This window comes from Triturus cristatus, chromosome 2_1, assembly GCF_964204655.1.
Source record: "Triturus cristatus chromosome 2_1, aTriCri1.1, whole genome shotgun sequence".
Taxonomy (NCBI): domain Eukaryota; kingdom Metazoa; phylum Chordata; class Amphibia; order Caudata; family Salamandridae; genus Triturus; species Triturus cristatus.
This window is the reverse complement of record NC_140581.1, coordinates 193,819,617-193,844,656: the sequence shown is the minus strand read 5'-3', so window position 1 is coordinate 193,844,656 and position 25,040 is coordinate 193,819,617. Positions and strand designations below refer to the sequence as shown.

Here is a 25,040-nt window from a genome sequence, read left to right as displayed (position 1 = left end):
AGAGTATTAAGGTCTCTAGAAAAGGTGGTGATGGGCCACTTGAAAAGGCAACTAGCAGCACCATCTCCAGAGTTGTCAAATTCAGAGCCGTCGCCAAAATGCTTGTGGGTGATGGAACTAAATAGGCTAAGGCCAAGTAGAAACTGATGACAATGGTGCTTACGAAGATGCCACAGGCGACGAAGCGCTCACAGATAGGCGAGCAACAAGGGAGTTCTTGCAAGAATTGGCAAGTACAGTGACACAGCTTTACTTGGCGAGGATTCAGTTTTTTTCTTTCCATCGGAAGGGAGCAAGGATGTAGGTGGGAAAACATCCAGAGACTGATAGGTCCTATGTTTCTGCACCATTATGGGCGAAGACACAGAGTTTTTTCACAAAGTTATCTCTCCACCGAGTTTTTTCTCATGAGAGATTGATTTTATGGGCATCTCATTGAAAAAGCCAATTCTGCACCTTTTTAATGTAAGACATGGATTACATTTAGAATTTCTATGTTCAAGATACAACAAATAACAGCAATGCATGCACCTTCGTCTGGCCACATGCACAGTAGTCCTTGAAAAGAGTCTTTCTCTTCCAGAGAAATATCATTTCCGGTAATGGCAAAATTATCCATGTCCCAGATAGAACCCAGAAACAACTCACCACAAGGTGGAAGTTGAAGCGAAGTCTAGTCCAAGTTGCCCTGTGGGAATAAAAACGTGTTTGCGGAGGTAAATCTGGGCTATTGTTCTAGGTAAGGTCTGTCCAGGGTCTCGCAAAATGCAGTGGAAATCTGAGAAATTCTACTGTGTATAGCTTGAAAATGTTAAACATCATAAATGTTTCAGTCTTTGATAAATACGCAGAGAAAATATTTTCACAAAATAAACTAACAAAATTGAGTATATATCCATATTTTTTAATCAAAAGATTTGATACAGAATTTTCAGAAAAGAAGGCAAATATGTATGACATCCAAGGAGCTTTGTATTAAATACACAGTAATGCTGATATCATTTCAGGGTTTCCGACTATGAAAAAACAATGGTGAATGGTTTAGTGTTGCTGATGTAAATTTAAAATAAATCTGAAGGAGTGGAACCACAAAACGTCACAATAAGCCTTTACTGATTTTGTCTTAAGTTATTTCTACAAACCTCATCACCAGATGTAAATATAGATAATGAAGTCAAAGTATAAAAGACTATCGAAACAAACACATATAATACATTTATATAGGTTGTGGCTTTCAGCATTTTAGTTATATTATCAGCGAGTTATGAAGCATTTGCATTGTATTTCTGTTACACAGTTAATACATTTGCAACCTCTACTTAAAATTTTCTATACAAAGTGAGAGCTGACGCAATCATTCTTGGCAAAGAGTTTAGTATGAACTATCAGAAATAAAAATATGGTTGCTTTGCTTGCTCAGTTGAAAGTACATACAAAAAATTAAGGGGCTTAAAAATAATAGAGAATATAATGTTTGCATAGACCACACATGATTTGTTTTCCCCACAAAAACTAGAATTAACGCATGTCACTTAAAACGACGATCAAGCAGTGGCCTGAACCAGATGTTTGTCAACTAGAGTCAATGGTGAAGTGAAATGTACGAAATATAATACAGAAAATACCATATTTCCAAAACAGATGTGCGGAATCGCATATAAAAACAGGTAGAATAATTTTCTATTACAGTCAATGATATTTTTTTGATTTGGAAGCGCCCCAAACTGGAAAATGTAGCAAGGACTGTCAAAGTAATTAGCCAATGAAATTATTGCGTGCAGTTGCTTTTTCCTGGAAAACAGGTTATTTTACGAGGAAATATCAAAATAGTAATAAAAATGTGGAAGAGGTAATGAACTTGAATTTCCAGTTCCCTAATTTTGGATTATACACATGGGGCGAATTAATACATGCTCTGTGGGTTAACAGAGGAATTTTAATAACAAAGCCATTTCGATCTAAATATTTTTTCCCTAAATTATTATGCACTCCTGCCAACAATTACAAATTCCTGATCTAATGAACCTCCCTTTAATAATTAAACAACTTATTTTTCTATGAGCTTATACCCAGTTTTTGGTCGTGTAAGATTTCGTAATTTATGATTCTCGGCAACCTAATCTCTCTATAAAAGTAAAAGTCAGAGTGGTGCTGAAAAAACAGCTCATAAAAACAATCTAATGCCAACAAGTTCTGAAACTATTGTTCACAAGTTTGTAGGTGACCAAAAACGTAAATACTCACTGTCCAGAAGAGGCTTTGCACTAGTTAATACAGCATGGACCTACATTAACAGTATTATAATCTAAGTTCTGTTATTGAACTAAGTCACTGAACATCAGGTAGACTGCCAAACAAACGGTTCAATATAATAAAGAGTTACTTGATATACATAAAATAGCGAACATTTGGTGATAATGACTGTCGGCAGAGTTAACCATTTTTCAATAGATGGAACACAATCTTCCTTCAACAATGTGGTTAAAAAAAAGACACTGTAGCATTCATGTAAAACACGCTACCTTGAATATATTAGTTAGATGTGGTAAAGGCATATCCAATGTTAATAGGAGAAAACATTCTTGCACAGTGATGGCAAAATAGCACTAAGTAAAATGGAAAGCATTTGGCCATCGATTGATCTTTAAAAAAATAATTGGAATCCAAACAAGGTTTGTATTTTTTTTGTGTCTAAGCACTACGACACTCGTAAAACCTTTCAGAGGTTTTACTGAAAATGCTGAGAGGGTGCTGACTGTATGAAGATGTTTAATAGACCTCTTTTTACAAAGGTTCAAAGAGCAAGAAGCCAGCATATTTTTGAATCCAACTTCTAAATATTATTATGGGCAAAGTAATCTATATGCTCAGGTTACAAATGGGATTGTATTTTCCAGTCTGCCACCATGGCAACTTAATGGGCTGTGAAGTTCGGAGGTCTCAGTCTAGTGGCTGTGGATCTGCAATAGGCATGGTGTGAAGCACTTCATCGAGAAGCTGCAGAGCACGGTGCAAATTGATTTCAATCCAGCAAGGTGTTTCTTTAATACTCTGTCTGGGATAATCTGGACCCCAACCTTTTACAAAACTCATTCTAAGAATGCATAATCGGCGAAGGTCATCCACGCCAATACCAGCAGCAGCTGACAGACCTGAAAAGGAAAGGAATTAATACACATTAGTCAAACATTTCTAGAACCATAAAAGACAATGTTAGGGATATAAAAGTCTTATCCATAGTAATTGTTTTTATTTTTAAATAAACCCAAAGAAAATGTTACTCACCTTCAGAAACAATCTTTCTAGTGGATACACAACCTACCTGCAGATTCTAGACCTCTTTAATATTGCCAGGTGTGAGACTCAATCTGGAAACCTTTCGTACCTCTCCTATACCGGTAAGTGGTGTTGGCTCCAGCTCTGCACTGGAAGCCTTGCAGGTGTGACATCACTGGAACTATATAACGATACCCCAAGGCACCAATGTCAGTTCCCTATCTATTTTCTTCTGTGCCCTTAGCGGCAGAGACCAGGACAAAGTCAAATTAACCTTGACGTACAGTGCAACAAATTAACTTGAAACATTATTAAATGGAAGGCCTATGACCATTCTTCAGAAAGGGATGAATAATCTGCAGGTAGATAAGGTATTCACTATAAGGACCAAAGCTGAGTAACTTTGACCTCTGATGGGTATTTCGGTCTGTAGATTCCTCGTGTTGAATAGATTCCAAAAAAGCACCCCCTGCCCCCCTGCAGTGGATCTGCAGGGATGGTCAGACAAGGAAATCATTAAGTTCAGCACATGTGAAATGGCTCTCCCTTCTAATGTCTGAGTCCAAGCAATAGTGATTAGTAAAAGTATGGAGAGATATCCCTGTTGCCGTATGGCAAATTTCAGCCACAACGCCTTCCCTGATGAGTGCTGAGGTTGAAGAACAAGTTACTTACCTTTGGTAACGATGTATCTGCAAGAGACATATATTAGTTATAGATTCTTTACCATTAAATTTACCCCCAGGCGTCAGACTGGATTCTGAGAAATTTTTTTTAGCAGTACCCCTGCGCGTCGGTAGGTGTTGTTGGTCGACTCCGCGTCCGTCGTCGGCGTTGTGGTCGCTGGGACGATGTTGTGGTGTCTACTTAGACGCCACCCCTGCGCACCGACATCAGTTCTGCCAGAAGCGCAGAGCCATGCTAGACACCGACCACTGGTGCACAAAACTAGGTACCTGCAAGGGAGTCCCTTATACCTAGAAGTCAGTTTGCAGAACGGGGAGGATAGGTGGGGTGGTAAGGAATCTATAACTAATATATGTCTCTTACAGATACATCGTCACCGAAGGTAAGTAACTTGTTCATCTGCAAGAGACTATTAGTTATAGATTTCTTATCTTAGAATAGATACCCCGGCAAAACCAACCACGATGGTGGGTCTGCGAACTAAGTTCAGACCAGGAAGTCCTGGAGAACAGAACGGCCAAAGAAGCCATCTCTCTGGACTTGGCTGTCCAGGCAATAATGTTTTGTGAACGTTTGCAGGGATGCCCACGTGGCTGCCTGGCAGATGTCAACAAACGGAGATCCACATCCCAAAGCAGTAGTGGCTGCTGATGCCCTAGTAGGGTGGGCGCGCACTCCTACTGGAGGTTCCTTTTTCGCTATGGAATAATGGATTTTGATGCATAGGCCAAACCATCGAGCAATGGTATGCTTGTGCACGTCCCGAACTTTCTTGGCACCCATATAACCCACAAAGAGTTGATCATCCACCCGGACGTCTTCAGTGTGGTCACGGTAGAAAGACAGCGCACGTTTTGGGTCCAGACAGTGGAGTCTCTTCCTCTTTAGAAGGGTACAGTAGCGGGAAGAAGGTGGGCAGTGTGATGGTATGACCTATGTGGAAAGAGGTAACCACTTTGGGCAGAAAAGAGGGTCTAGTATGGAGGACTACTTTGTCTGGATGAACAGCAAGAAAGGGAGGTTTTGAAGATCAGGCCTGAAGCTTACTCACCCTGCGAGCAGAGGAGATGGCGAGCAAGAAAGCAGTCTTCAGAGTAAGGAGACGAAGAGGACAATTATGAAGTCGCTCAAAGGGGGCACACATAAGATAAGTGAGGTCCAGGTTCAAGTCCCACTGGGGCATTACGAAAGGAGAAGGGGGAAAGAGAGGAGTAATGCCCTTCAGAAATCTGTTAACAATTAGGGACTTGAACAGAGAAGGCAGATCAGGAAGGCGTAGAAAGGCTGAAATGGCCGAAAGACAGCCTTTAAGAGTGCCCAGAGCAGAGCCCTGCTGGGCCAAAGAAAGAAGTGGATCCCCTTTCTGAAAGAGCGGCAGAAAGGGGATCCACAGCCTTTGCTGTGCACCATGCCACAAATTTGTTCCATCTACAGGCATATACCGTGTTAGTGGAGGGATGCCTGGTTGCCAAGATGACATTACAGACTTCAGGAGGAAGGTTGAAAGCTGTCAACTTTCACCGCTCAATCTACGCACAAGGAGGTGGAGGCTGACAGGTGCGGGTGGAGGACCATCCCCTGCTGCTGCGACAGAAGATCCTCCCGAAGAGGCAGTCTGATCAGAGGATCAATGGCCATGCTCAAGAGCTCGGGGTACCAGACTCTTCGTGCCCAGTCCAGAGCCACAAGAATGACTTGGGCCCGGTCGCGCTTGATCTCCTTCAGCACTCTGGGCAGAAGTGGTACAGGCGGAAAGGCATACTGGAGGCTGCAATTCCACTCGCGACAAAAGGTGTCGCCGAGCTAGTGCCGCCTTGTAAACCCCAACACGCAGAAATGCTGACATTGCGCGTTCTCTTCGGTGGTGAATAGATCTAACCACGGCTCTCCCCACTGCTGAAAGAGACCTTGCACCACCTCCAAGTGAAAACGCCATTTGTGATCCATCATGCACCGGCGACTGCGTTCGTCCACCCTGGCGTTTAGGGAACCTGCCAGGTGTTGGCCCTGATGTTCCAGCCATGTCCAAAGCCGAAGAGCCTCTGGACATAGGGCAAGTATAATGTGCTCAATTAGATTTAATCTTATCCATGTTTCTAGGTTAAAATGGTGCCTCCAACAAACGCCTACTGGCAAGGGAACATAAGGAATCAAACCATTGAGCTGTTGATATTAAATGCTTTAATCAAGACTTAAGTAAGGCATTTCTAGTACAGTGACTTGAGTCAGTGAAAGAATCCGTGATTTGCCTAGAGATTATGTTTCCAATAAACAAGTAAAAAAATAACACTGTTATGCAGCTGTCAAAACACCAGCCATTAAATTGACCTCACAAAGCAGCCCAACTGGCAATGCCTACTTGCCTTATAGGCAGGGCCACTGGAATTATGCAGCAGGAAAGGGCCAAATTATGCGTCATTTCTAAGTAAATTACGCAGCAAGAAAAGGCAAATTATGCAGCTTAGTGCTGCACATTTTGTAATAGTATTACTTCATTAGTTAGTCAGGTCAAAAACAAAAATTAAGGCTGCTAAATTTAATAAGTTAATGCTTAAACAACACTTGAAAGTACAACTATTTTGAGCATGCCCTGTATTTAAAGAAAGCCCATACATTTTTATCCCCAGAAACTGCAGTAAAATAATCAACTGTAAGAAAACAACAGCCTGTGGTAACGCACCCCTTCCTTGCGTTTTCTTTTATTGCTTATGCTAATGAAAACAGAAAAGAAAGAGGGACAACCGTATAACCGTGCAGGCTTTTGGAGTGACTGCCGATGTAAGACAGATGCAAAGAAACTTGGAGACAAAACATCAAAAGCTTTGAAGGTTCCAGAGGGAAAAAGGTCAACCAAAAGAAAGGCAAAGGAAACTGCTCCGCGAAGGAAGAGTACAGCAAATACCAGTGCCACCGAGGAGGAAAATGTGTGCCCACAGAAGAATGTGTATACCTTCTGGCTTATGAAGTCGGAGCCAGAGAGCCGCCTGGAGAATGGGGTGGATATGAAGCCGGTGATATTATCCCTACCTGTGGCGCTTTCCAGGGGGCTGGCGAGTCCTGAATTGCAGTCCTTCCCCTCCCGCTGTCGCTGTGGGATTACCGGCGACCGCTGTGTGGAGGCTTCGCTGGACTACGGTGACCAGGCTCCCTTGCAACAACTTCCGGAGGCGGACACCCTGCATTTCGCGCCCGTAGGCGCTTTAAAAATAACTCTGCCCCCCGCATCGCGGGACTGCGCGCGGGCGTAGTCGGGCTAAGCCCGGGCAAAGGGCGGGCCCTCTTAGGCCCTCAGAGGCCCGAGGAGACTGGACTGGGCCAGAGACGCTGCCCGTTACGTTGTGTAAGCATCGGACATCGTAAGCATATTAGCGGTATTATTCATCATTATATGGACAGCTATTTGACATTGTGACATGTCGATGTGGGCAGGCTTGACATAATAGTCATTGGTGTTCCCAATTCATTGATATAAAAGGAATTTACTGCCTAATATAAGTATTAGTATAGCAATTGGTTATATATACCTAAACGTTCGTTATAATTTATTTGCGTTTAATTATCCCGATCATATTGACAAGATGTCACGTGGAACTAGAAGCAGCAAAACTGTGACAGGTAGTTCCAAACTTACTGGAACCTTAGATGACTTCATAGTACGCACCAACACATTAATAGATCAGGGTATTGTTCTTATGGAAAGGAGGGTTTCCCAAGATCTTGCCTTAGCTAAAAGGTCTTCCATGGGTCATATTGCCACAGTTCGAACTCCAACACGAACCCCCGAGAACACCCCAACCAATCCTAATATACTACATGTTAATGCAGAAGTCCACGGTATTTCCAGTGTAAATACTGATATTGAAGACTGTAGCATTACAGATTCACAGGGGTTGACAATCATAGAAAACACCCTGGTAGCCCCCCAACCAGACGATCAGACAAATGACAATAATATCCCAAGAAAGGGGATAAAGGAGGGAGCAATCCCTAAAAAAAGCACAACTAAGCGATCCTATAAAAAATATCCCGCCACTAAAACTACCAAGGCTGCAAAGAACAAAAGAAATAATAGATCCAATGCAAGCACGATAAGGGAAATACAGGGTCAAGATATAGGGGAAGGAGGGGTTGTCCTTAAGACATTACCTATGAATATTGTAGATGACAGTTTTTTGGATAAATCCCTGGCTGATATTCTTTCTGTCAATTTATCAGCGGATAGTACAGGTTTAAACATAGGGAACGAAGACTCCCTTACATTTACCCTGACAAAAATATTTAAGGAATTGCTTATTCCTATAGAAGAAAAATTAGATGGGATCGAAAAACAACTTATTGAACTGAGGAAAGAGGTAAAAGATGACCATGCCAGTAAGAAAATCAAGATAACGCAGATACCAGCCCCTATTAGCAATGTTCAGATATCACAAAAACAGGTCAATGATGTAGTAGAAGAAATGAATCCAGTCCCTAAGGGCCCTAACATCAATTCTATCATTACTGATGTAGGGGAGAAAAATGCAAAGTCCATTACGTCACGTGGAATAACAGCTGAAAAAACGGCTCCTTGTAGCACATCTATACACACTGATAACAGCACTCATATAGAAAAGCGCAGGAATGTTAATCTACCCCCTGAAGCATGCGATTATGTAGTTATTTTAACTGGGGTTCCGGAACTAGAACCGTTAGTCCTAGAACCATACGAGGCGCTTAAAAACAAAGCCACACATTGGTTGAATATTAACCATCCATTACCACCAACAGTAAGAAGCAATATCCTAATGGTAGAGAGGGTCCCTTGGGTAGGAAACATTAGGAAAAAAATACAAGGGGACTGTGTGATTGTATCATTTGAAGACCCTCGATCAGTAGGACACATCTGCTTGGGAGTCCCAAAAAATAACGGTTCATTGATTGTAGCAAGACCCCTGGTTTATTTTTATCCGCCAATGAAACACGAAGATAATGCATGGAGTTGGTTAAGGGATACAAAACAAAATAGAGGTGAAAACGGGTATGAGTTACTTGGAAATCGAAATCCCAAGGGGAGAGAAAGGGAGGGGGAGGATGGCTGGACCACAATTCAACGAAGGGTCAGGAGACCCCAACACGTCAACTCTCATTATTATGGAGAATGGACGGGTCCACAGTTTGTACAACCCTTAATCCCCTGTTTCAACAGGTTTAGCGGACTAGAGACTGTTGACTGACTCCCAGTAAATGGGGAAGGACATAAATCTCAACCCTGTCAATTAGTCCCTCCCGCTACATTACCTGTGTCCCCGATAAATTTCCTTGGGACATCTGACTTTCGAAATCACTCACCCCAATTATTATCAACTGGTATACAGAGGGGATATACCACATCTAAAAAAAAAACCATGGTAATCCAAGAACAAACACCCAAAGTGGAACCAATAAATCATCATGAGGCAAACGATTATGATAGTAATAACTTAGGAAAATCGAGGACACCAAGAAATTCCTTACTAGGTATTAATCGTAGCTCAAACCAAGGTCCCTCTATGGCCAAGATTGTGTCATGGAATGTTGCAGGAGTGGGTTCAAAAATAAGTGACCCTGAGTGGAACCTTTACATGAACACCTTTGAAATGTGTGCCCTACAAGAAACTTGGGCTACGACATCCATGTACAGGGTCGGATATAGAACCTACCAGCTGGAGGCAGTCCCATCAGCAAGAGGCCGTCCATCAGGAGGGCTAATAATTTGGGTTAGTGTGTCGATCAATTTAGTCATACAGCAATTAAGAATTGATTCTCTAGACATACTTGGCTTGAAAATGGCTACCGATGATAATCGGACGATATATCTCTTTAATGTATATAATAGACCATGTCCATCACATAAGGAGTCACCATGTATTGGTAAATTAGAATCAATACTGGATACATTGGACACAGAAGCAAGTATGATCATATGCGGGGATATGAACTGCAACTTTGAACCCATTGTTGGAATGAACAATTTATATGAGGATGAAGACAATGCTAATGGAATACCATCCTTAAACAGTAATGGGTCAGTTATAGGAACCACTTTAGCTTTTCAAATTACAAGGGTACTGGTAAGCCATGGATTGAGGGCATGCAATGGGCGTTTTCCCTCTGACAGCCCCAAGGCACCGACCTTCACGAGACGTCATTGCCAAAGTATAATTGACTATGTTATCGTTTCCATGGACCTATGGCCACATATAAAAGATTTGATGGTCAAAGATAGATTTGATAGTGACCATCATTCCTTGGAAGTTAGTTTTTTAAAGAGCTTAATAATGGAACCAGAAGCCGAAGAGGTAGGACACCAACCGGTCCCAGATAACGTTATATTAAGTAACAATCGTAGGTCAGTTAAATGGGCTTACATCTTGGGACAAGAAGACTTAGTGGCAAACATTTATAATTGTTTCACTAAAGTATTCGATACCTACAATTCCTCTGATAGTGAATCTGGACAATTTCTTAAATTGCATAAGGAGTTCTTTAAAGAACTATTAGAATTTATGACCAAAAGACCAAAAAAAGGATCGGGTGCTGTAAAATTGCAGCCTATAGGCAAACCCTGGTTTAATAAGGAATGCAGAAAAGCAAAAACAGCCCTGATAGAGTCGGTAAAAACCAAAAATTCCTTGGCAATTAAAGAAAATAGAAAACTATATAATAAGGTGTTGACCAATGCAAAGTGTACATGGGACGAGGAACTGTGGTCATGTATGCTGATGGCAGCTAAAATGAAGGACCAAAAGCTATTTTGGGAAACAGTGGCTAAGGGTAATCAAAGGGAGAAGGGCTCAAGAGAGGTCTTCCTTGATGAAGCAACCTGGATAGATCATTTTACGAATCTGTACGCCGACCAGGGGGCTGTAGGTATAGTACAGGAAGATCATCCTCTGTTATTTGATGAGGCTGATTTGTTACATATAGTTTTTGACCTAGAGGAAACAGAATTAGCTATTAATTCTGTCAAATCTGGGAAAGCCCCGGGGCTGGATAAAGTACCAGGTGACCTGTTCAAGCATGAACTTGACGTCTGGGTTCCTTATCTTAATTATTTGTGTAATACTGTTGCTGCTGGGGAACCAATTCCGGACACATGGAACGGGGCGGAAATTATTACCATTTTTAAAAAGGGAGATAGAAGCAATCCTGCTAACTATCGCCCAATAAGTCTTTTAGATATTACTCAAAAAATCTATGCTAGGCATATTTTAAACCGTATAAATTCCTGGTTGGAAGAAGAGCAAATTTTAACAAAATATCAAGCAGGTTTCAGAGCAAAAACGGGAACCACTGACCAAGTTCTAAGGCTCTGTTGCTTGTATTGGAAATATGTTACTCTTCGTAAAGGCCATTTATATGTGGCATTCGTAGATTTACGAGCTGCATTTGACCTCATACCGAGAGAACTTCTGTGGGCATCACTGAAATCTCAGGGGCTCCCGTTAGGCCTACTAAAATTGGTTATTGGATTACACAAGGACAACTTTGCAAAGGTTAGGTGGGGTTCTACTGGGGAACTTACAAAAGCTATCCCTATAAAAAGAGGAGTACGCCAGGGGTGTGTACTGGCGCCAACCCTATTCTCCCTGTTTGTGAACGACATACCATCATACATGGAGTGTAGTGATAACGATGCACCAAGATTAGGGGGCGAACGGGTCTCTTCACTTTTATTTGCAGATGACACCATCCTCATTTCCCAAACACCACGGGGCCTTCAAAATTTATTAAATAGATTTCAGTCATATTGCTCCTCGAAGGGCCTAGAAATCAATACTAAAAAAACGAAATATATGGCACTGAGTCCTCACAGGAATTTTAAGAAAAATCTAATGTTAAATGGCCAGAAGCTTGATTATGTGCAGAATTTTATATATTTGGGTGTCTCTATGGACTCTTCTTTAGCATGGAGGCCACAATTAGAAAAGAATAAGATTATTTTTAAACAAAATTGTCTACCAATCCTCAAAAGACATAAAGAATGCGTGAATAAGGCTGTGACCCCTGCCCTAGAGATATTTAGGTACAAAGTACAATCAGCGGTACTATACGGGGCGGAATTATGGGGTCCTGCATGTAGAAATACATTTGAATGTCTCGAGAACAAGTTCCTTAGGGGGTTGTTAAAAATATCTACAAATACCCCACTAACACCACTTTTATTGGATCTAAACCTGAAACGAACAGATCAACATGCAATATTAAGACCGTTATTGCTGTGGGTTAGACTGTGGACGACCACAGAACTAGTAAATTACAAGGAAGGCTTGAAAGAAGTTATGGATCTTGATAGTTGTAACAAAGTTTATTGGCTCAAGCATGTAAAAAAATGGTTAGGCATGATTGGACTAGCCCATTTCTGGAATAACCCTGAGGCTATGAACCCGTGTTCCAAGAAAATTGTTAAACTATCTTATTGGTCACATGTGAGCCATGAGTCAGTATACACTAGAATCCATGGACCATTAACAGAAAGCTTTTTATTGTTTAAGGATGTAGCATCTTTTGAACCCTTTCTAGATGAGATCCACCCACCTTTATCAAAAACTCTGTATCTCAAATTTAGATATGGCATTCTTAGAACAAAGGTCCTTGAAAAAAGCTGGGCGAAAACAGGAAGTGATCTTTGCACTTCTTGTACTTATGGTATAAAGGAAGATGATTTACACATACTTCTATTTTGCTCAAGCTATGCAATTCCAAGGAAAAAGTGGATAGTACCACTCTGCCATAGAATAGGTTCTAGATCCTATAAGGAGGCTGGTAGAATTTTAAAAACCGACACAAGTCAGGTGATAGTCCTTGGAGTCAGTAGATTTCTTCTGGCTGCTAACTTTATTAGAATAAAGTTGGGTCTACTTTTTTAAGGAAAAAGGGCGAGGAGAATGAGACAATATATCACTACAAAGTTCTAAAATGAGATTATGGTATTAGAACATGTAATTGTTGTTTTATTACCCAACCTGGAGGATGTTGTTGATGCTTTTTTTCATGAATTTAAAAAATATATATAAAATGTACTAGCGGTTTGTGATTTAATACTTTTTTAGATTATTTTTAAAAAAACTATATTTATTATTAATCATATTTTTTAATATTTAAAATTTCCACCCAGGTGAAATGCGATTGATAATGTATTATGGAATAATGAAATTGACACTCGGTAGCATCGGATATTATGAATAGGTGGCTTACTGTATCCCATTGCCATTTTGTCTTGAGTTGGTAATTGTCAAATGTAAGAAATGTTTTTTTTGTTCTTTTATGATGCAAATGCGTCGAAATAAAGATTAAATGAATGGTTAACACTGTTATGCAGCTGTCAAAACACCAGCCATTAAATTGACCTCACAAAGCAGCCCAACTGGCAATGCCTACTTGCCTTATAGGCAGGGCCACTGGAATTATGCAGCAGGAAAGGGCCAAATTATGCGTCATTTCTAAGTAAATTACGCAGCAAGAAAAGGCAAATTATGCAGCTTAGTGCTGCACATTTTGTAATAGTATTACTTCATTAGTTAGTCAGGTCAAAAACAAAAATTAAGGCTGCTAAATTTAATATGTTAATGCTTAAACAACACTTGAAAGTACAACTATTTTGAGCATGCCCTGTATTTAAAGAAAGCCCATACATTTTTATCCCCAGAAACTGCAGTAAAATAATCAACTGTAAGAAAACAACAGCCTGTGGTAACGCACCCCTTCCTTGCGTTTTCTTTTATTGCTTATGCTAATGATGGAGTGTATTTTACAAAATAACATAACTAAAAAACATTGTTATTTGCAACTCCAATAGTTCTAACTTTCACTAATGCGAGACCGATTAAATTGCAAATGCTTCTTCATTTCTATCATGGGGTGTCCCTTCTCTATGGAAACTGGACCAAAGAATTCTGCAACATCAATTGGGAAGTTTGTACGCTTTCAAACTCAGCCATCCACATCTCCTTGGTGGCGACTCCTACTCCTCTACTCTCAGCTTTTAAGTACCACAGGATCAACAGATATAGCTAGAGATTCCCGCTCATTTTCTCCTTGTTAAAAAACACAAGTGATCAAATCAAAAGAAACTAATAGCAAGATTAAGTTCTTACTATCAAGTGACACAAGATGAAGGATTTTTCCTAAAGTTTAAAACTCACTGTTGCCAATTACTGCTTCTAATAGTTTCTCTCCTGAGTCCACACCGCTATCTCTCATTTGTCCCTCCCTAATTCTGCTCGTAGCATGCCCTACACAAAAAGTGAATGTATAGTTTGCTATAGCTACCAGCTGTTCCTCTCGCCATCCCACACCACCTCCTGGACAATGGCCTCACACAGCCAGAGAACACAATAGTGAAAACAGAGGAGTTAATTAGAGGATTTGCAAATTAAACTAAGCCCAAGTTTGTTCACCAAAATATGTTTAAAGTGAGTGTTTTCTCCTCAAACTGGTCGCACACTTAGTGTTTCCACAAAGTACGGGGTATGCCCCTTAATACTGACCTGCAGATTAATTCAATAAAAGCACGTCTCTGTGTCCTCATAAGTTGTTTTGAGGTTTATAATAGTTGCAGTACTAGCAAATTTGTTGTTGCAGTACTAGCAAATTTGTTGTTAATTCTTATAACGGGTCCAGCTTTACTGCTTCCGGCCTACCTCCAGTCTTGGTTTGGGTTTTCTTGGCAGAGATTTCTCTGCGAGAGGTTAATTTGTGTTTTAATCACTGAATTTCCCCTCTTTTTTCGTAAATTAGTAGTCTTTGTTCCTTCCAGAATTATTACACTATAAATATCACACACTATTTGGCTGTCTGACAGTATGACTGAAAGTGACACCTTTGCTTACAGCGAAGAACATATAAAAAACCTTCTGGACGCCCCTCCCCTTTTTGCATCAGCTTCACTTAGTGTTACAGCAAAAAATCAAAATGAATCCGACAAACTTTTGAGACTTAAAAAAAAGCAAATACGAACAGATCTTCATGGACATTTTTTGATTCAACATCTCAAAACAGGCACAATTCCAGGTGGACTTCAAATCAGAAACATTCCGGTCATCTTCACTGAGGATCCACTTTACAAAAAAGGTTATAGTTTAATTGAGACGAAATGCAGCAGAGACCTGATGGTCCTAACAGTGGAAACTGCGCAACGTATTTCTAAACAACAACTTAAAGAAATCGAAATATTGGAATCCGAAATAAAGACCAACCAGATCATCACGGATTCAAAAACTTTATTGGACAAAGTTGAAAAAGAAATTGCAGAATTTAAAGATTATACTGTCAATCAAAAAAGCAACAAATTCGAAAAAGACAAAATAAATTTTTCCTTAACAAAAGTCTATCCATACTCACAAGCTGACTTTTATACACGAACAGAGCCTCGTCGATATCTGCCCGAATATCAAGATCCTCAAAAAAATGTATCACCTTCTCAGAGACTTCTTCCTCCTCTAGTGGCAGTGAAGGTGAAACCAACGATAGATATAAAAACAGTAATCAGAGAGGCAATTTCCAACAAACCCAACAACAACCTCCTTTTTTAGGGAGAGGCCAACAGCGAACACGGGGAAGAGTAAGATTCAATACCCAACCATGGGAAATGTCTACCCGACGACAGAATTACAAGAACTAGGATCATCCATAGTGCACAATCTGTCTAAGAGACCGCTGAATAAGGATGAAATAAGCATTTTGGAAAAAGGTCTCTTTTGTTCCAGCTAAACACACTGACTTTGTGCGTTTAAAAACAGAGACTATTGAATTCTGCAGAAAGATCAGACTCAAAACTTTTTTCATGACGAATCCCTACACAGAAATCATTGATGACACTGGCCTAAAGAAAAAATCTTTATTTTGTCCACCGTCCAATAAAATTCCAAAGGAAGTAGTCATTTTTGAAAAAAACATCCTCTCAGCAATCTCTGAGATGGAAAAGAAAAAAAGATGGGTCAAGCACAATACGACAAAACTACAGATGGACGCTCTATCTAATCTACAAAATGATGACTCCATAATAATCAAACAGGCAGACAAGGGTGGGTCAATAGTTATACTGAACAAATCTGACTACACCCTTGAGGTCATGAGACAATTAAATGATACAGTATGCTATCGTAAAATCAATAAAGACCCAACTTTGGAGTTACAAAATATTCTTTTTCCACTACTTGACACAGGACTCCACCAAGGTTTCTTATCAAAAAGAGAACATGACTTCTTGCAAAATAAAAATCCAAGGATCCCTTTATTTTACGTACTTCCCAAAATACACAAAAATGAGACACCACCACCGGGAAGACCCATTATTTCTGGCTGCGACTCCATGATGGAATCCATTTCTAAATTTGTTGATTTCTTCTTGAAGCCATTTATTTTTGAAGTTCCTTCGTTCTTAGGTGACACAACAGATGTCATCAATAAGTTGGCATTAATAAATTTCGAACAGGACAGTCACTATCTAGTGACGCTAGACGTGGTCTCACTCTATACCCAGATTCCACAGGACGAAGGACTCTCAGTTATTGGCTCTTACTTGGAAAGTAGATCCAGTCTTAAAGTTCCTACCGAGTTCATAATGCAACTGGCCAGTTTTGCACTAAAGAAAAACTATTTTTATTTTAATGGTGACTTTTATTATCAAGTCAAAGGAGTTGCGATGGGGTGTCCTTTCGCACCGGAGCTAGCAATACTTTTCATGGCTAAATTCGAGGAGAAATGTATATACTACAACAACCCTTTCTCTCAGTTCATCGGAAATTGGACTCGTTATATTGACGATGTTTTTATGACTTGGACTGGTACAGAAGAAAACCTTAAAATATTCCACTGTTGGCTCAATAATCGTACTGAAGATATCAAATTCACTTTGCATTTTTCTAAAACAAAGGTCCCATTCCTTGATGTGGAGGTTTATCCATCTGACAGTGGTCTTGTGACTACTTTATTCAAAAAGCCAACTGACCGCAATAAGATGTTACATTTTACAAGCAGTCACCCGAGAAACCTGAGAGAAAACTTGCCATTCGGCCAGTTTTTACGTGTGAGGCGTAATTGTAATTTCAAAGATGAATATATGCTCCACGCAACCAGACTATTAAATAATCTGAAAAATAGAGGTTATCCGAAGAAACTCCTGAAAAAAGCAATGAAGAGAGCATGGTGGACTCCAAGGGAAGAACTGCTCAGAAAAAAAATCAAAACACCACTTGACAGGATTGTTTGTGTCTCCACATTTTGTCCCAATACGAACAATCTGAAAAAGGTCATAATTCAAAATTGGCATCTGATAAAAAACCTCGACTGTTCATTAAGACAAAATCCACTCTTTGCATTTAAAAAAGATCGTAACATAGCAAACCAAATCGTGCGAGCATCTATGCCACAAAACAAACAAATCACTTTACGTGATTATGTAGGACTTCCCCCAGTACGAGGACATCACAAATGTGGAACCTGTATCTGTTGTGAATCCACAGAGGAAGGCGATTTATTTGAACACAACTCTGTCTTCTGGAAACACAATTCTTTTACCAATTGCAAAAGCATGTTTGTTATCTATGGTATACGTTGCCCATGCAACTTACTATATATAGGTAAAACAAGTCAAGAGATTCGTATAAGAGTATCGCAACACAAATCACGAATCAACAGAAATGTGGAAACAGCTCCATTGGTTAATCATTGGAAAGCTAAAAATCATCAAATCAATGATCTAAAATGGACAGTAATATCTAAGGTGGAACAAGATATAAGAGGTGGTGACTTGGAACTTAAACTATCCAGAAGAGAGGCTCTACTGATATTGAAGTTTAACACAGCCATCGATGGACTGAACGAGCTCTCTGAGCTATACAAACTGAACTAATCCCCCACCAAATGTTGGGGGGAGTGTGTCATAATTATTACAAGAATAGATTCTCCAGCCAGAAGACAGTACCAGCGATCTCGCCACTCTCAAACGTTTCTACCCCTCATTCTTGATGGAGTCCACAAGTACACATCTAACTCTATGCTTTGTCCTGACCATGTTTGGCATTGAATCATCTGGACTTTTTATCACAACAAGTCACTTCCCCTCTTAGGGATTGATTTTGAGGATCTAGTTCGTGTTTTTTCAAAAGCATCGAGCTTTTGCTCTATGTGAAGTTCAATAACACCAATAAAGTTTCATAAGTTTCCTCCATTTTGGACCAGGTTCCGTGGCTTGACTCTAAAACGAGAAGTCCGCTCTTTGTTTCACTTAATATGAGATATAAACCTTGCCATCACGTGTCTCTACACGTGACAAGAAACAGTGTCCGTAAGCGGCTACAGACTTCCACATAACTCGACCAGGTAAGCCTTGTTCTTACCCTACAGTTTTGTTCCATCTGACTAGAAACAGAGGACTAACCCAAAGGCCCGACGACGTTGTGCAGTTAATAGGAAACACCCTTACTTTTCATTAAATTGTCCAGCTTACAACACGTTTGACACGCGTAGCGCAGTTTAGTCACAGAGGATTAACCCACAAGTTCAACAACGTTTACTGTTGATACTGATAGGAGTCACGCTTTGTTTTCCACTAAATTACCTAGCTTACAACTATTTTCATATGCACGGCGTTTCTTGACATTGCCTTGTGTTGACAATACCGCGCAATCCAATTTGAAATTATTCGCCACTTAAACCGGGTTCTAATATATTTACAGGTTTAAAAAAAGATTTCTCCATTCCACGGATTGAAACGTGACTATTAAACAGTTGAATTCATCACTTCCTGGAAAGTTCGAATCCTGGTACTTACCGGACTAGTGCAAAATGGAGCTACCGTAGGACATTCCCATATGTCCTCCACACATCAACGAGGTACTTAATTCCAAACCACTAACCAACTAAGATTCCTCCCTAAGAGAGCAGGCACCTATATTGAAAACATTGTTTATACTCTTTTACAGTTGACGATTTTACATTGTGAACACCACAACCAGAGAGCACAGACACGCTACTAATAGAACAATCTATGTAAGTTCATGACGAATGACTGTGAGCATGTTACTTTGAGCATCACTGTTCAAACACTTCTAGGGCTGCCACAATTTACTTCCCCGTTTGGTTTAGCTCCTTGTTTTCTCTTTCCAGAGTCTTTTTGAATAAGATCGGCTGATCTTCTTCTCTTCACTTGACAGAGGTAATGAAGTTAGTTTCATTTTTAAAGGGTGCTGGTGTGCAAAGTATAGGCTGGTCGTCCCCTTGTCACTTAAAAAAGTTTTTTGTTATTCACAGGTCCTGATGAGAGACCCTGAAACAAAGGGGCTTCGAAACGCGTAGACCTTTTGGTGTGACCACAAGAATCTGAACTTGGGAAAAGAAATAATTTTGAGAGATTTGAATTATCAAAACAAATTTCTTTCTGTGGTCTTTGAAAAGTATATTCAGTTGTCTATGTCTTTTTGAGAGTTTGATTGAGTTGTATGAATGACTAGTGGTACCAGTGTGTTTGGATTTAAGAATGGTTTGGTGTCTCGAATGCTTGGAATGAGTTTTGGAATGGTGTGTAATATATTGTCCGAAATCTATGTCATTGATGTGAAGTGTAACTTTCTTTTGAATTTTGCAATACAGAAGGTGTATTAACTATTTTTGATATAAATAAATTTGATGGATTAAATCGACGAAAAGAAAGGTCTCACACGCATTTTGTTGTCTCCCAAAATGTGTCCTCATAAGTTGTTTTGAGGTTTATAATAGTTGCAGTACTAGCAAATTTGTTGTTAATTCTTATAACGGGTCCAGCTTTACTGCTTCCGTCCTACCTCCAGTCTTGGTTTGGGTCTGAAAAGTCAGCAGCATCATCTTGGCAATACAGAACACAGCCAAGAGGGAGCAGTGGGCCCTATATACCATTTCAGGAGTCATGAAACAATCCACAAAGCAATTTAGACCAGTTTCGCTAAAGGGTAACCACTACAAGACACATACTACCTTCCAGAAGAAGTAAAACACAACAGTCATATGGAGCTTCATTTTTTGCATCTTAAGAAGAATCTCAAAACTAGTGGGGGACGGCTGTCTAGAAAGTTGTCCTTTACATTACATAGCACACACTCTCCACAACAAAGTGTTTGAGGCGAGGGCTGCAGAGTGGTCTGTCTGCTACCAAGTCTGGTTAGGGGGGGGGGGGGGGAAAGACCAGGATCTCCAAGTTCTGGTTAAGGTTGAAAGGAGAAACCACCATAGGGAGGAACATAGGATTAGTCCTAAGTACTTACTTGTCCTGGTGGATATGAATAAAGTGCCCTTGCAGTCTTGCAGCTCACTAATGTGACGTGTTGTCAATATGGTCTCTGGAGAGGCACAGATTGCACACCTCGTGGTGGACAGTCCACAGGAATTTCAAGTGGCCCTGGGGGCAATGGAAATGGAAAGGCGTCCTTTCCATTACACAGTGCACACTCTCCACAACCAAGTGTTTGAAGTGAGGGGTGCAGAGTGCTCTGTCTGCTAGAGTCTGGTTGGGGGAAAAAGACCAGGATCTCAAAGGTCTGGTTAAGGTGGAAAGGAGAAACCACCATAGGAAGGAACACAGTATTATTCCTAAGTAGTACCCTGTCCCAGTAGACATGAATAAAGTAACCCTGCAGTGTGAGGGAAGATTTTCTTCTGTTGCTGCCAGATTTGAAACGACTGGTTGGGCCTGAATACTGAGCTCGGTCGGTACATGTCCAAACCTGATGGCAGGAAAAAAACACAATCTAACATGGAGTGAGTGCCCATGCACACTGCTAGCTAAGGGAGGAGTTACTATATACCTCGTGACACGAAAAAAGTCTTTGAAGCTAGACGTCAGGAATAGGCAGTGCATGAACGTATACAGCAACACAATACAAACAAATTATCATTTTCAACCTTACATTTCTCAGCTAATTTCATCGCTTTTACAACAGACATACAACAAAGTGGAAGCAAATTGTACTTCCAGATGGTTGATGTTCAAGCAGTCATAAGCTATGGGAGACATATGCTAGAAGTCCACGGTATGGCTCTGTAAAGATGAAACACCATGTCCTGATTAGATCCTTTACCTGCCTTGTGTTTTTTTATCTAGAAATGTACAATAGAGCTTAGCCCTGTTGAAAGGAGATATGCACATTCATGCCATGTTATATGACAACTGAGGGTCATGGCACAAATTACAGTTTAAGGTGTAGGCTTTTTTTATCTGCAGTATTATTAGTCAAACAGCCTAGTGATCCGTCCCTTGAAAGTATCTGTCCAGGGTGTGTGTATGTGTGTTTGTACACTGCACTGACTACACTGGACAGCATGTGCATGTCTAAATAAAATGACCGCTTTCTTTGCAGGCTGCACATGATGGACACAAAGAGAAAGTTAGGTACCTTTGGTAGTGCTTTTTCTGGTAGAGACACTATCTAATCGTAGAGCTAACAACAGATTTTTCACCTTCGAATATTCCCCAGGCATCACACTGGATCCAGAAAATCTTGAGCAGTACCTCTGGTAGGTGGCATTGATCGGCTTGGCAACAGAAGTGACGTGCGCAGTGCCTATAAAAGCACCACCCCAGTGCATTGACATCTGTTTCTTTCATGACTATTTCTGCGTAAAAAGAATGCAGAGCCACGTTAGACAGTGTTTGACCAGTGTGCAGAATCTAATTAGGATGTTAGGTTGAAGAGCTCATTTAGCAGAACAGGGGGTATTAGAGGGTGTATAAAGTCTCTACTAGAAAAAGCGTTACCCAAGGCAAGTAACTTGCTCTTCTGATAGAGACTTCTGCCCACAGATTCCTCACCTTAGAATAGATATCCAAGCAATACCTCCTCGGAGGTGGGTCTGAGAATATCTCAAACCAGAAAATCTTGCAGGACTGAATGGCCAAAGTAGCCGTACCGAACGATTTGGCTGCCTAAGCAGTAGTGCTTTGTGAACATGTAGAGGAACCCCTAAGAAGCAGCTAGGCAGATGTCCAGCACACATACCCGCATGCTAAAGCAGTAGTAGCAGCCCTGGCCCTTGTGGAATGGCCCGCAAGCCATCAGGAGGCTGCTTTTTTAACTAATATACAACAGATCTTGATGCAGAGTACAAACCATTGAGAGATGGTGAGTTTGTGCAATTCCCTGCCATTTTTCGCCCCAGTAAACCCAATGAAGAGCTGAACGTCGACCCAATGTTTTACAGTGCGACTGATCTTGAAAGAGAGAGATCTCTTATGGTGCAGGTAGTGGCATTTCTCCTCCTTAGAAGGATGAAACGGGGCAAAAAATGTTGGCAGTGTGATGTTCTGGTCAACATGAAATTTCGGTAGTAAAGAGGCATGTGTCCAAAGAACCAGTTGTCTGGGTAAAAGCTTGCGTACGGAGGGTTAACTAAAAGAGCTTGAAGCTCAATGACCCCCCTGGCCGATGTAATGGCCACCAAGAATGCCGTTTTGAGAGTTAGGAGAGTCTGAGCAGACAACTATGTTGCTCAAATTGTGAGCCCATCAGGAAGGTTATGATCAAATTAAGGTGCCATTGGGGTATGATGAAAGGGGCTGGATAAAACAAATGTTGCAAGCCCTTATGAAAACATGTCACAAAGGATGGCAAACAGTGGGGCATGATCCGGCAATAGCAAAAAAGCTGATATGGTCAAAAGGTAACCTTTAAGGGTGCCCAGGGCAAGGTCTTGCCGGGATAAGGATAGAACAAACAGCAAAACCTCCGACAAGGGAGCTGAAAGTGGGTCAACATAACGGGAGGAGCACCAAACCACAAAGCTATCCCAAGGGCAGTTGTATTCAGTCTTTTTTTTGGCTGCAAAGATGACATTGTGGACCTCAATAGGCAGATCAAAGGCATTCCAATGCTGCAGCTCAGTGTGCATAGATTTGGCTGCACATCAACCCAATTGCGGGACTAAAATCGGCACCTCAGAAAAAGCGCATTGTCTCCAGAGATCAATGCTTCGGACAGCGTATCACCACTGCGTGCAGAAGATCTATACATATCGTTGCTTGACACCAGGAAAGGTAGTTCGTTCACTGAGGCTTGCGTGGGTCCTGTAGCCGGCCTGCGCTTCCACCCGTACTTTGACTTTGCCTCGGTCCAGCATGAACTAAAGTAACCTTTTTAGCGATATTTGCTTCTAAGCGCTTTTTATCTGCAACTTCTATACATTGGATTTTTGTTGTGTGTGTGTGTGTGTGTGTGGGTGCTGTCGTGTCTGGGTGCTGTCGTGTCTGGGTGCTGTCGTGTCTGGGTGCTGTCGTGTCTGGGTGCTGTCGTGTCTGGGTGCTGTCGTGTCTGGGTGCTGTCGTGTCTGGGTGGAGTCTTTTTGTGGTGTATGTGGTTATGACAAATACACATTTCCTCTTAGATAAGCCTGACTGTTCTGTCAAGCTAACAAAGGGTGAGCACAGGTTATATTTTAGTGTGTATCTAGGTTACCCTGATTAGAGTGGTGGTTCCTGCCTGGTCTGGGTGCATACCTCAGCCAACCAGGAATCCTTGTCTACCAGGTACTCACTGTCATAACCGAACAAGCGAAAATTACTGTTTTAGACACCCTTGCCGTTCATAATGGGAGGTGAATACTCAAACTGTCGAAATCTAGTAAAGAAATTTATGTCATAAATATTGATGCACCAAATGCAAACAATACAAATTTCTGGAAACACATTGACAAACTGATTGTTGGACTCCCCAATGATTCTCGACTAATAACGGGGGTGACTTTAATCTGCCACTCGATCCCACTGTAAACCGTAGTTTGAGGGCCAAATTTAGGCCATCTTCATCCCACAAGCTACTCCTCAAGATATGCTCCAATTACTCCCAAGTAGATACCTGGCGTATTCAACACCCGAATACCAGAGATTATACTTTCTATTTCTCTCCCCATAAATCGTTTGCCAGAACTGGTGTCTAGTAATCTGGCAAGAATGATCTCTGATACCACCATTGAACCCATATTGATCTCGGATCATTCTGCCATTTTGACCTCTCTGTATTGGGCCACAACCACTCCAACTGACAAATCCTGGAGACTTAATCCCGACATATTAGAAGATACGATCCATATTAACACCACAGATATCTTGACATATCTAAACAAACTCAACCTCCCCAAACTAGATGCCCAGCACCAACTTCAACTAAACCAGGCCATTACAGAATCAGAATTACACTTCGCTATTAAATCCCTCAAAGTCTGGAAAGACTTTGGACCAGACAGCCTAATTGCCCTTTTCTACAAATCACTCACGGAAGAACTACGACTACACCTGCTGGACCTCTTCTATAACTATGCAGAGACTGAGTACATTGGGGGGACCACTGCATAAGTGATAATAGATCTTATTACTAAAGAAGGTAAAGATCACACTTACTCCAAGAACTACAGGCCGATATCGCTCATTAACTTAGGCTGGAAACTATATGCCAAATCCTAGCTAAATGTATTGAAGAGATATTACTCTGCTTTATCAGCCCCTATCAAGCTGGCTTCCTCAAAGGCAGACTCTCCAATGATATTATTATTGCCAGGCCAAGTCTTAGAAATCGCCAAAACCAAAAATTCCCTAGTGATAAGGCTCCATGCTGAAAAAACATTTGACAAGGTTGCACGGCCCTTCTTGAAAACCATAATATGTTGCTTTAATCTGGGTGAATCATTTATAAAGATGGTGATGGCCCTATACTGAAATGCAAGTGCTAAAATTAGGACTAACGGTGTACTGTTTAACTCATTCCCACTCAAACAAGGCACTAGACAGGAAACCTTCTGTCACCATCTCTAATCCTTTAAGCCATCGAACCACTCTTAGTGTCTTTTAATGAACGTAAAAAATCAATCTGACAGAACATCTATGGCAAATATTTAAAAATGGCAGCTCATGCCAACAAAAATTTTAATAGTAACTACGTATTGCCATTCCTAAAATTATCTCTAAGATCGAAGAGTACTTCTTAGTCTCAGGTTAAACCCAAATAAGGATAAATCAGAGGTCCATTCACTTAACATGACATGCACCAAAGAGGTTCTGGCCTCCTCTGGCTTATCATGGCAACCCCACTTCCTCA

The 25,040-nt window shown here is 40.9% G+C and overlaps 1 protein-coding gene across 1 annotated transcript in view; it reads right to left on the bottom strand.

Annotated features, from left to right (window-relative positions):
• Positions 1-888: 888 nt before the first annotated feature.
• Positions 889-25,040, bottom strand: part of SMAD4 (SMAD family member 4) — a 322,079-nt gene continuing 297,927 nt past the window's right edge. Inside the window, exon 12 of the mRNA XM_085629829.1 lies at positions 889-3,152. Coding sequence (XP_085485955.1) covers positions 2,941-3,152 — 212 coding nt within the window. The 3' untranslated portion in view covers positions 889-2,940. The remainder of the gene's footprint in view (positions 3,153-25,040) is intronic.